Source organism: Nelumbo lutea, chromosome 1 (genome assembly GCF_056320005.1).
Source record: "Nelumbo lutea isolate HS-2025 chromosome 1, American lotus-T2T, whole genome shotgun sequence".
NCBI lineage: Eukaryota > Viridiplantae > Streptophyta > Magnoliopsida > Proteales > Nelumbonaceae > Nelumbo > Nelumbo lutea.
Genome location: NC_142684.1, coordinates 176,161,976 through 176,174,043, shown reverse-complemented (window position 1 = coordinate 176,174,043; position 12,068 = coordinate 176,161,976). Strand labels below are relative to the sequence as shown.

Sequence of the window (12,068 nt, the reverse complement as noted above, 5' to 3'; positions counted from 1 at the left end):
TGGGGCACCCATATGAAACATCTGAAACTTACCCTCACAATTCTGAGAGAGCACCAGTTGCATGCCAAATTGACAAAGTGTTCCTTTGGACAAAACAGATTCGGTACTTAAGCCATGTGGTTGGTGCAGGGCAGGTCATGGCAGACCCAGAAAAGATGGATGCCATCCGAAAATGGCCCAAGCCCACTACTGTAAAGGCTCTCAAGGGCTTTCTTGGGCTTATCGGTTATTATAGGCGCTTCATTAAGGGGTATGGGCTTATGGCTGCCCCTCTAACGCGCCTGTTAAAGAAGGATTCTTTTGGGTGGGCCGATGATGCCCAACGGGCCTTTGAAGACTTGAAGACAACAATTTCTAGCCCTCCAGTCCTCACTCTTCTGGATTTCTCTCAGCCCTTTGAGATAGAGTGTGATGCATCGGGTGTCGGAGTGGGGGTCGTCCTGATGCAAAAGGGGCAACCCATTGCTTATTTCAGCAAGGCTCTCTCAACGTACATACCTATTGGGACGCCAATTTATCATAAGGACAGACCAACGGAGTTTGAAGTACATAACAGAACAAAAGGTGCACACCTCGGAGTAGCAAAAATGGCTTAGTAAACTAATGGGATTTGACTACCACATCGATTTTAAACCTGGGCTTGCCAACAAAGTAGTTGATGCCTTATCACGGTTTGAAGAGCTGGCCCAACTAACCTACTCCCAGCCTAGTTTTCCCTTGTTTGAAGCTATACGACAAGAAGCCAGATCTGATCCGCAGCTGCAAGACATCAGGGAAAAGTGGAAACATCCTTCTCAGGTTCCGGGTTACCAAATTGTGGCACCTGATCTTTTCTTCAAGGGCAGGTTTGTGGTTGCTCCAAATTCCACCCACAAAACTGAACTGCTAAGGTTGTTTCATGATTCCACGTTGGGAGGACATTCAGGGGTGCTACGGACCCTAAAAAGACTCAACAACCTTGGGTAGGAATGCGCAAGGATGTGTTGCACTATGTATCTGAATGCCAAACTTGCCAATAGCAGAAATACTCCTCACAGTCACCCGCGGGCTTTCTACAACCCCTCAAGATTCCAGAGCAAGTGTGGGAAGACCTCTCCATGGATTTCATCACGGGACTTCCTCGTTTTGCAGGGAAAGAGGTTATCATGGTAGTGGTTGACCGTCTCACCAAGTATAGCCATTTCTCTGCTTTGCCTCACCCTTACACTGTAGCAATGGTGGCCGACATCTTCATACGGGACATGGCAAAACTGCATGGAACACCAAGATCCATTGTTTTGGACCGTGACCCTGCCTTCCTAAGTTCTTTTTGGAAGGAGTACTTCCGATTGCAAGGAACCCAACTGCGCCCATCCACCAGCTATCACCCACAAACTGATGGACAGACCGAAGTCATTAATCGATGCTTAGAAGCCTACCTTAGATGCTTCATAGGGGAGAAGCCTAGACAATGGGCCCACTGGCTTTCGTGGGCAGAATACTGGTACAACTCAACTTATCAGTCAGCTGCAGGAATGACACCCTTCAAGGCCCTATACGACAGAGAACCCCCTCCCATATTACCCTATGAATATGGGTCGTCCAAGGTGGCAGAAGTAGAGACTCGCCTACTGGAAAGAGATGAGATCCTTAAACTGCTCAAGGCCAATTTGGCAAAGGCCCAGCAACGAATGAAGATCAGCTATGTTTTAGGTGGGTGATTTTGTTTACCTTAAGCTCCAACCTTACCGCTAGGTCTCAGTGGTAAGACGAGCCTGGCACAAGCTAGCTCCCAGGTATTACGGGCCCTATAAGGTGCTGGAAAGAGTGGGCCTTGTTGCTTACAGATTGGACCTCCCCGCTACCTCGAAGCTTCATCCAGTGTTTCACATCTCCCTTCTCAAGAAAGCTGTGGGAAATCATACTCCTATCTCATCTAACTAACCCCAATTCCCTGAAGAAGGGGACATTTACACAGAGCCCATCAAAATTGTTGTACCAGAAGCCAAGGTAGAATGGGCCGGGCTTCCCCCAGAAGACGCCACTTGGGAGCCTTATCTAAGTCTGAATGAGAGGTTCCCGAACCTAGACCTTGAGGGCAAGGTCAATGCTAAGGAGGGAGGAATTGTTGGGACCCAAATACCTTCTCCGAACCCAACAAAGGGAGTGGAGCGGGCCACTACCCATCAACAGTTCTCAAGGAGGCAGAAAGGACAGGTGACAGATCCCCAGAATTAGTTACACACAGAGTTGGTTATTCTGTCGCCAGAAGATATTCCCTCCATGATATTTTGCAGAGTTAGTTATCCTGCAAATAAGAGGATATTCCCTCTATGATTACACCTATAGGCCAGCTATATAAGGCCATACTCTTATAATGAAAGGTGTGAATGAATATCCCTTGTTTTTCTCTCAACGAGTCCCTCTTTTCCTAACTTCCCTTCTCTTCTTCCTCTCCATTTCTTTTTCATGAGGTTAAGCCACCCTCGAAGGGGCTTCCGAGGTGAGCGGTATCTCACCATAATTTGTCCAATCCCTTCTTTAAGAAGAGAGATCAAATCCACAGCTGGAATGCTGGGTGGTTATTTCTTCCCCATACAAATCATTGGTTTCTCTTCCTTCAAATTTCCTAGAAAAGCATAAATAAGATCACGATGCAGTAGATTTTAGTCTGAGAGTAACCTTGAATTCTAGCTACACTTTTAATTTTTTGGGTTGAAAGCGTTGTAAAAAATTATTTTCTTTGTGGCACAAAGGCATTGACCATTAGTAATGTCAATAACAAGTTTTAGTTGGTCCTTAAGTAATGACCTTTCAAACTTACGTTGCTGTAAATAGTTATCTGAGACTGTCACTGCATTACGATAGCATCAATGAAAATAGTATCTCTATGAGGGCAAGCTTGGTAGTCTTGGGGGTAGATGATCCAAGGAAAAATTTGTAATTCGGTGGGGGATTTTCTGTTGAAGATTCCCTTCTAACACCCAGTTTTGTATGTAACCATTTGGAGGATGGATTAAAGGGTGTGCTTAAGGGGTTCAGTGGGGTTCACACACAAGTCCTTTGAAGTTTTATAAGTGCATATGCCATTGTTAACAATGGAAGAGAGCAACAACATACTAGACATGGTTGGTGCTTCATTTGTGTGTAAGGAGAGGACAATTACAACTATGGTGTAGGCTATTTTGCAGTCAGGTTCTAATTGTGTCCAATGGCAATTGGGGCAACGACATATTAAGGAGTCGTGACATGGAATTTCATCAAATGGATGTAAAAATGGACTTCTTGAATGGAGATCTTGGAAAGGGGATTTACATGGAACAACTGGAGGGTTTTATAGAAAAAGAGCAATGAACACTTGGTGTGCAAACTGAACAAGTCCATTTATGGTTTAGAACAAGCCCCTTGCTAGTGATATTACAAGTTTCATGATGTAATCACATCATTTGGGTACAAAGATGACATGCTGGTATTGTATGTTGATGACATGCTGATAGCCAGTAGAAATATTGGCTTATTAAACCAAACCAAAGATTTTCTTGCACAATGATTTGACATGAAAGACATGGGAGGAATATCCAAAGTTTTGGCCATAGAGATCCAGGGAGATAGAGCTTGTAAGGTATTGTGTTTATCCCAAAAGGCATATGTCAATAGGATCTCGGAGAGGTTTGGCATGCAAAATTGCGCACCAAGTGTAGCCTATTCATAAAGGAGATAAGCCTAGCATTGATGACCGTCCTCGGTCAAATCTTTCTATGCAGCTCTTGTCGATTGGAGGAATGGTTCCTTCCCTTGGAGATGAATATGGTCTCCATATATTCCAACTAGGATTTTCTTTTTCATGTGGACAGACTATTTGAAGATGTAAAGCAGGGCTGGGGGGTACTGCATATGCAGTGAATGTAAATCCATGTATACAGCAACTTTTTTTTTTTGAGAAAGGATAACTACTATATCCAGAAAGGGGCAAAAAGGGGGGATGTACATGAGGTGTACAAAACCATCAAGTTCTCACAACTATAAGAACACTCCATATAAGGGGGCAAACTATTCGCACTATACAAAAAATTTCTATCCACCCCAGATTCAGCCAAAAGATCTGCAATTGAGTTCAGCTCCTTTGGAATCCATCTAAAGCCGCAATGCAGAGAAGAGGTTATTTCTGAAATCTCATTGAGGAAGTGACCCAACCTCAAGGGCCCTTTTCTGGGTGGGAAGCCCAATTAATAACATTTCTGGAATCCCCTCAATGAGAACAGAGTTTAGGTGCAGAGATCTAACTATTCTCAGACCCATCACCAAAGCTCTGATTTCAGCTTCAGAAGCATATACAAAACCAACTGGGCCACTGAAAGCCCAAATCACAGAACCTTCTCTGTTTAAGATAACTCCCCCAATGCCAGCCGCTAGAAGTTGGTTGGGAGATGATCTGCTGCTGCCATCAAACTTCAGTAAGAAATCTAGATCTGGTCTTGGAGTGCTGGATTGTCCGGGCTGATTGTTAAAGTGGGAGAACTGTACAATCTCTAATAAATTTCTTTCAAGATCAGAATAGCTGAAATCTTTGAACTGATCAGAAGAGAGCAGCCAGGAGAAAATGTAAGAAAAGATTCCTTCTCTAATGGCCTAGGCCTCCATCCTAGCAAATTTGTTGTCAAGGATTCTCTTGTTATGTTCATCCCAGATACACCACAAACAGCATGAGTTAAGGCTCTCCAAAAGGTTTTACCTCTTGAACCAATCTTGCAAGAAGGCCACTGATTAAAGAAGTTTGCCACACTATTGGGAGGAACCCAATAGAAGCTAGCACCAAACATCATATCAAGGAAGTATTGCCAAAGAGATCGAGCCATCTCACAATTAATTAGTAAGTGACTAGTCAACTCACCATCCTTCATGCACATGACAAAGATGTGGGAGGAGAGGTACTGGGATCCTAATCTTCTTCTTTGTATCATGTCACAAGTTGATACGCTCCCATACTGCTTCCCATATAAAAAAAAAGAGACTTTGAGAGGTACCACACGAGGCCAATTTCTGTTGACCAAGAAGGCAGGAGGGGTTCCGGAAATAAGGTGGGTAAAAAAGGATTTAGTGGAAAAAACATCGTTGGGAGATAAAGACCAGATACGTTTGTCAGGGAGGTGAGAAGAGAGAAAGACTCCATTTAATGAGAGGAGAAGGGAGGAGGCTTCTTGAGCTTCAATGTCCGTTAGGGCTCTACGGAAGTTGAAAGTAAAGGACACATCTTGCTTATCTCTAACTAGGACATTGGAGACTAGAATGTCTTTATCCAAGGTTAGGCTGAAATGATTAGGATAGGTAACAGACAAAGATTGAGGACCCTACCATACGGAAGTTGAAAGTAAAGGACACATCTTGCTTATCTCTAACTAGGACATTGGAGACTATAATGTCTTTATCCAAGGTTAGGCTGAAATGATTAGGATAGGTAACAGACAAAGATTGAGGACCCTACCAAGTACCAGTCCAAAATCTGATACGATTCCCAGTTCCAATTCTAAGTCTTACTAAAGAGGAAAAAAGAGGAAAGACTTGCATAATACCTTTCCAAGGATTGGCTAGAGAAAATCTGTTTGTCCCATTGTTGCTGTTCCACCCATTGTTGTTCCTTCTGTATTTACTTATCACTGAAGCCTAGAGGCTATCTTGCTCCAATTGGAACCACCAAAGCCATTTTCCCAGAAGGGCGACATTTCTTTCTTCCAAATGGCCAAGACCCAAACCTCCATCCTTCTTCGGTTTGCATGCAATCTCCCAATTAATTAAGTGCTTCTTTTTTTCTTCTCCTCCCTCCCAAAGGAAATCATGTTGCAGCTTTTCAAGACAAGCTCTAACTTTAGCTGGCAACTTAAAAACAGAAAGAAAATAAATTGGCAAGCTGGAAAGAGAGGATTTGATAAGAATGAGACTTCCCCCTTTTGAGAGGTAGTTCCTTTTCCAAGAGTCCAATCTTTTTTCGCATTTTTCAATTACAGGATTCCAGAAAGCAAGGGAAGAGGGGTTTCCCTCCAAAGGTTGACCAAGGTAGGTTAAAGGTCACTTCTCAGTCTTGCACCCCAGAATTTCTTTAAAGGTATTCATCTTGCTTTAGGTGACATGAATACCTACAATGCTTCTCTTAGCTAAATTGACTCTTAAACCCGTAACAGCCTCAAAACAAGTGAGAATTTTCTTCAGATTTCTGAAATACACTGCTTCACCTTCTAGAAAAAGAATTATGTCATCGACATAGAATAAGTGGGAAATCTGAATCTTCTCTCTACCTACTGGAAACCCTTTAATAAATGTCTATTTGTGGACTTAAGCAGAAAGTCTAGTAAATCTGCTACCAAAGTAAACAAAAGAGGGGATAGAGGGCATCCTTGTCTCAGTCCTGTAGAAGTCCTAAAAAAGCCTTGGGGGGCTCCATTAATGAGGACTGAGAGCCAGGTAGATTGAACACATCCTTTCATCCATCTAATCCATTTATCCTTGAATCCTTTAAGTTTTAAGATATTTCAAAGACATTGCTAGTCCACTCTGCCATAAGCCTTTTCTAGATCAATTTTGCAAACTACCCCTTCTTTTCTTTTTTGATTTCTATCTGCTACTACCTCATTGGCAACCAGGATCCCATCCACAATTTGTCTGCCTTTAATGAAAGCACTTTGAAAGAAGTCTACCACATATCCAATTACTTCCTTAAGCCGATTAGCTAAGGCTTTAGCTAGAATTTTATATAAGCTGCTGAGAAGGCTGATTGGTCTATAATCTTTGATCTCTATTGCATCAGCTTTTTTTGGAATCAGCTTAATAAAAGTGGAGTTATTGCCTTGATTCATCTTGGCAGATCTGTGAAAATCAGTAAAAACCTCCACCAAATCTGACTTGATGATATCCCAGCACTCCTGATAAAACATCAAGGAAAATCCATCAGGGCCAGCCGGCCAGGGGCCTTATCTTATCAAGGCTAAAAACTGCCTCTTTAATCTCCACTTCACTGAATTCTCTCTCTAGCCAAGACTTTTTATCTTATGAGATCTTTGGGCCAGTCCATTCTGATAGCGAAGGACTCCATATTCTATCTGATGAGTAAGGATCGTCAAAGAAATCTACAGTTTCCTCCTTAATAATTTGGGGATCCTCTGTCTCACTGTTGCCCACCATCAGCTTAGAAATGAAATTCTTTCTGTTTCTTCCATTCACAAAGCTGTGAAAAAAACGGGTGTTGTGGTCTCCTTTTAACCAAACCAGTTCACCCTGGCTTTTCGTCTCCATTAAACCTCCTCCCTCCACACTAATTGTTCTAGAGCAGCTCGAATCTCATTTGCAATATCCGCTAGCAACTTGTCTTTTTCTTCTGAGATGTTTTTGAATGTCTGCTTACTCCATTCCTTCAATTTCCTTTTGATATATTTTAGCTTTTGCCCAAACCTAAAACCTGCTCAACCTTCAGGATGACGTTCTTCCCACCGTCTGGTCACTTCATCTTTGAAGTCAGGATGGAAAATCAAAATTTTCTCAAACCTGAAAGGGCTCTTAGCCACTTGTAGTTTTTCTGTATCCAAAATTATTGGCCAATGGTCTGAAGTACATCGATGTCTGGTTGTCTGAACAGTTTTGGGGAAGTGATTCTCCCAATTGGAAGAGTAAAGAAATCTGTCCAACCTACTACAAACTGCTTCAGCTTGCAACTTCTTGTACATGTTTTGTTTCATTCTTTCTTTTTATGAGGTTATACTTTACTTGTTCTCAGAAAAAAAAGATTATTTGATGTTTTTAATGAAATCTTGATACTTTAAGGGGTAAAACATGAAAAGTGAGTGTTTGTTGTGCACCTCAGCCTCAGAGAAGGTTTCACACCTTCTACTGCATTGCTGTTTCTCAAGTTCAGTGTATTAGCACTGATTCTTGGCGTGGGGGCTTATGTTTGATGTGTTAGTGGTGAAAGTTTTTGCTTTTCTTGGTACTGGGGTTTTCTGCCTTTTCCTTTGCAAATAAATTTACCTTTTTTATTCATAAAAAAATTTACCTTTTTTATAAAAAAAGGTCTGTGAATCTTACTCATATGTAAATGTATATAATTTTGCAGACTCTATGGTTGCTTTGGATCAAGGTGAAAAAGGAATTGGGGCCATTATTGGGGGGAGGGGGGCATCTGAGCAAGTTTCTGCTTGTTTGGTTCCAATTACATGTTGCAGAGAAATTTGGAAATTTGCAGGCTAAAAGCTTTCAATTACTTGCATTCCAAGTTCCTTGGTTTGTCATTGAATTCTGTCAAATTCGGTTTGGAATGGAATTCAATTTTGTTCCATTTCGCAATTCCATGGTTACATGAATATATCCCAAGGGTTGTACTGTAGGAATATAAACAAATACAAATCATCTACACATGTTGATGAGAATGAAGATAACCTCTCCAAGGGTTTTTCCATGGCAGGGCGTAAGACAGATATCAGTATGACAAGAACAAACAGCACATCCCTGGAACTTCAGTCTAGAACAAACATAGGATCAATCCTAATGCTGTGTATTATTGACAAGCTATCTGCTGTGCTTATCTAATGGTTAACTATTGTTGACAAGAAAATCAACCAACATAAATGGCACACCAAAAATGGCATTAATCTCATGTAGTTAACTTCTTTGTTTTTTTTTTTTGAAGGGTGGAGTATCTTGTGCTGGATGAATCTGACAAGCTATTCGAACTTGGTTTTGTCAAGCAAATGGATTCTGTGGTCAAGGCATGCTCAAATTCTTCAATAGTGCGCTCTCTGTTCAGTGCTACTTTGCCTGATTCTGTTGAAGAACTTGCCCGTACAATAATGCATGATGCAGTACGAGTTATTGTTGGTAGAAAGTACGTATGATGTATAATCAATTCCAGAGCACTCTCTACAATGTAGTATAAGTTTTGGGAAAAACATGGCTTGCTTATCCGTAAACTTTAAAGACCATATATAAACTAGCTCATTGCTCATTTGAGACAGATACAAAGCGATGGGATGCATTATCTATTATTCATCTAGAATATCCCTTTGCTGGACATTGGCTAAATGAGATGATTAGTCTTGTTGCATTGGAAAGCTTAAAACATTACAGTAGATAAGCTTCTCATGCAAGAAAGGTCTAATGGATGGATATGATATTGATCTGATCTTTAACTGGCTTAAGAAATCTTGTCATGGAGTTCTATTTTCCGCGTCTTTACATGTTTATCATATGTTGTATTCCTCTTTTTCTGCAGTCAGCTTTTGAGAAATGGATGTCTTACTTTTTATTAAAACCTTTTGTTTGATAGAATTCAAATTCCAGTCCTGTTATTTAATTTCAAATACTTGCTCACTTTAAACAGGAATACTGCTTCGGAACTCATAAAGCAAAAACTTGTTTTTGCTGGAAGCGAGGAAGGGAAGTTGCTTGCACTTCGGCAAAGTTTCAAGGAGGTATGACCTGCTAATTTTCATGTTGTATAAAGAGTTTACTGCCTTCTATATTGAGCGCCAATTTTTCGGGACTGTATGGTTGTAAGCAAATTCTAAATTGGAACTTGTGGCCATGGTTTTTAAAAACAACCCAGTGACCGAACCGGTCAGGGGTCCGGTTACTGGGCCGAATGGTCCTACCGTTCGACCGGCCCGTTCTGACAAAAAATAAAAAAATAATTAAAAAAACAAAAAAATGGTCAAAACCGTTTGAACAGTTAACCACCTGGGTCAGCAGTTTGCTGACCAAAATCAACAGTTTTGGGCAAATTTCTGGTTTTGGGGAAAACCGAAACTGGTCACCTGACCATTCCCAGTTCCCGTTTTTTCTGGTCTGACCATCCGGTCCGGCCCGGTTTTTAAAACCATGCTTGTGGCCCAAAATGAGGATTAAAAACCAAGACATAGGTGGCATGCCAACTGGTGGCTGTTCTCTCAGCTCAATTAGATAGATGGTGCTTGCAGCAACGTAAGCATCTGGAAATCTCTTATATCACATAGTCATATGCTCATTATAACTGATTTACCCCTGGTGATACCTGCTGGTGATGATACTGCATTTCTGTTATGTTGATTAATGAACTGACAGATACAGAATTATAGATGTAGTTTCAAGATACCTGTTGGATAGGTTGAACCATCAAAAATCCCAAGTGAAATATAAAATGCTCACCTTTTATTTAGGGGTGGGGGGTGAAGAGGGTTTGTTCCCTCTGTAGCAAGAGGTAGTTTGGCAGTTCCCTCCTTGTACATTAAACTTAATTCTTTTTCCTTGCATTACTAAACTTTTCGTGTTCCATAGAAACAGTAGAATGTGATGTCATTCCTTGATTTTTTTCGTCTTTCAATTATAAGTTGGGTTCATCTTCACCTTTCTAACTAATGCCTTTGGCCCATTTTTGTGGGTTTTGATCTCATTTTGGGTGGACAGAGTCTGAACCCACCTGTACTATTGTTTGTCCAAAGCAAGGAACGGGCAAAGGAGCTCTACAGGGAGCTGGCATTTGACAACATAAGAGTTGATGTTATTCATGCAGACTTGTCCCAAACACAGGTAACCTCATAAAACAACCCCAATATATTGAAGCAGTTTTGCAGTAATAATAGAAAAAAGAAGCAAAACAGAAAAGTTTTCAGGATTAGCTACAGGCTAAGTAGAATGATGCCTTTTGTTCAAGTCTTCATGATGATCAATGGTTTCTTGTATTCTATTTGCATTACTTGCCAACAATTTTTAAGATGATTGTGCACTAATAGGTTCTTCTATTAACAGAGGGATAGTGCAGTCGATGATTTCAGAGCAGGGAAAACATGGGTTTTAATTGCCACAGATGTTATTGCTCGGGGTATGGACTTCAAGGGCATAAATTGTGTGATTAATTATGATTTTCCTGAATCTGCTGCTGCATACATTCACCGGATAGGTATGCCACTTTATCACTTCTTTCTCCTAATGTGCTTCATGTATATCAAGTGGATTAATCAGATCTTTTGGAGCAGTTTCGAATAGTTGTAGGTATGTGATAGATGTACTTGGATGTTTGGTATTCAAGATTTTAAGCTCCCGCAATGTAATGAAAGCTAGTTATAAGAATTGTAGGTTTATGAGTATTTTCATTATCTTGCAAAAAATTGAGTGTTGAATACTGATAAAAAGTATAGAGCAATTTTGATACTTAGAAGGATGTCATGCCCATATCAATTTGAAAGCCTGTGTGGATAAATCACGGGAAAAGAAGGGATAGAGAAAAGCCTGTATGGATAAGTAATCTTTGAAAACAGCTGAACTAGGAGCTGAATTGTGAATACTGAAAAGATTTAAATTTGAAAATTCCCTTAAATTGGGACTTTTTGGCATGTAGTAAAAACTTTGGGGGTGAAGTTGTCACCCCAGTATCAGAATCATTTTAGCATCCAGGATGGGGGAGGTGAGTTGCTGAATGCTGAATTTTTGGTTTTCAAATTGGACTCTTCAGCATTCACATTATCAAATACTACCAATTTGTAGATAAAGTGACGAGTATTACATTTTTACCCTGTTTTAAATCATCATCATCCATAACTTATTTGCTGACAGTTTGGAGAGATCAGGGAAAGTTGCTCCTCTCTTATGGTTTACTGAAACTAAAGCCTGTTGATTTTACCCAGGTCGGTCTGGCAGAGCAGGGAGAAGTGGTGAAGCTATTACTTACTACACGGAAGATGATGTTCCATTCTTGAGGAACATAGCCAACGTGATGAAGGCTTCAGGGTGTGAGGTTCCATCTTGGATCATGGCCTTGCCCAAACTCAAAAAGAAGAAACACCGACCACAGAGAGATTCCATTTCAACCAAACCGAAAGATGAGGAAGATTGATGCAGCTGTTTTCACACTAAACTGCAATGGGGAATGTTATGTACCATTCGCATATATGGCTGCTCACCAGTTCCAATTGTAACTTGTTCCCTCCCGACTTCTAATTTATGCATGATGTTGAGGATAGCTTGGCGCTTTGGGACATGATCTCAAATTTTTACAGCTTTATCGAGTTATTCATATTTTTAATTGATCATTTCCCAACAGGGGGAATAATGATATGACTTGGAAGCTTAGGATA

The 12,068-nt window shown here is 40.8% G+C and overlaps 1 protein-coding gene across 1 annotated transcript in view; it reads left to right on the top strand.

Moving 5' to 3' along the window:
- The window catches only part of LOC148879389 (P-loop containing nucleoside triphosphate hydrolases superfamily protein), a 17,712-nt gene extending 5,644 nt beyond the window's left edge, over nucleotides 1-12,068 (top strand). Inside the window, exons 8-12 of the mRNA XM_088960914.1 lie at nucleotides 8,651-8,845; nucleotides 9,341-9,431; nucleotides 10,402-10,524; nucleotides 10,744-10,894; nucleotides 11,619-12,068. Coding sequence (XP_088817040.1) covers nucleotides 8,651-8,845; nucleotides 9,341-9,431; nucleotides 10,402-10,524; nucleotides 10,744-10,894; nucleotides 11,619-11,827 — 769 coding nt within the window. The 3' untranslated portion in view covers nucleotides 11,828-12,068. The remainder of the gene's footprint in view (nucleotides 1-8,650; nucleotides 8,846-9,340; nucleotides 9,432-10,401; nucleotides 10,525-10,743; nucleotides 10,895-11,618) is intronic.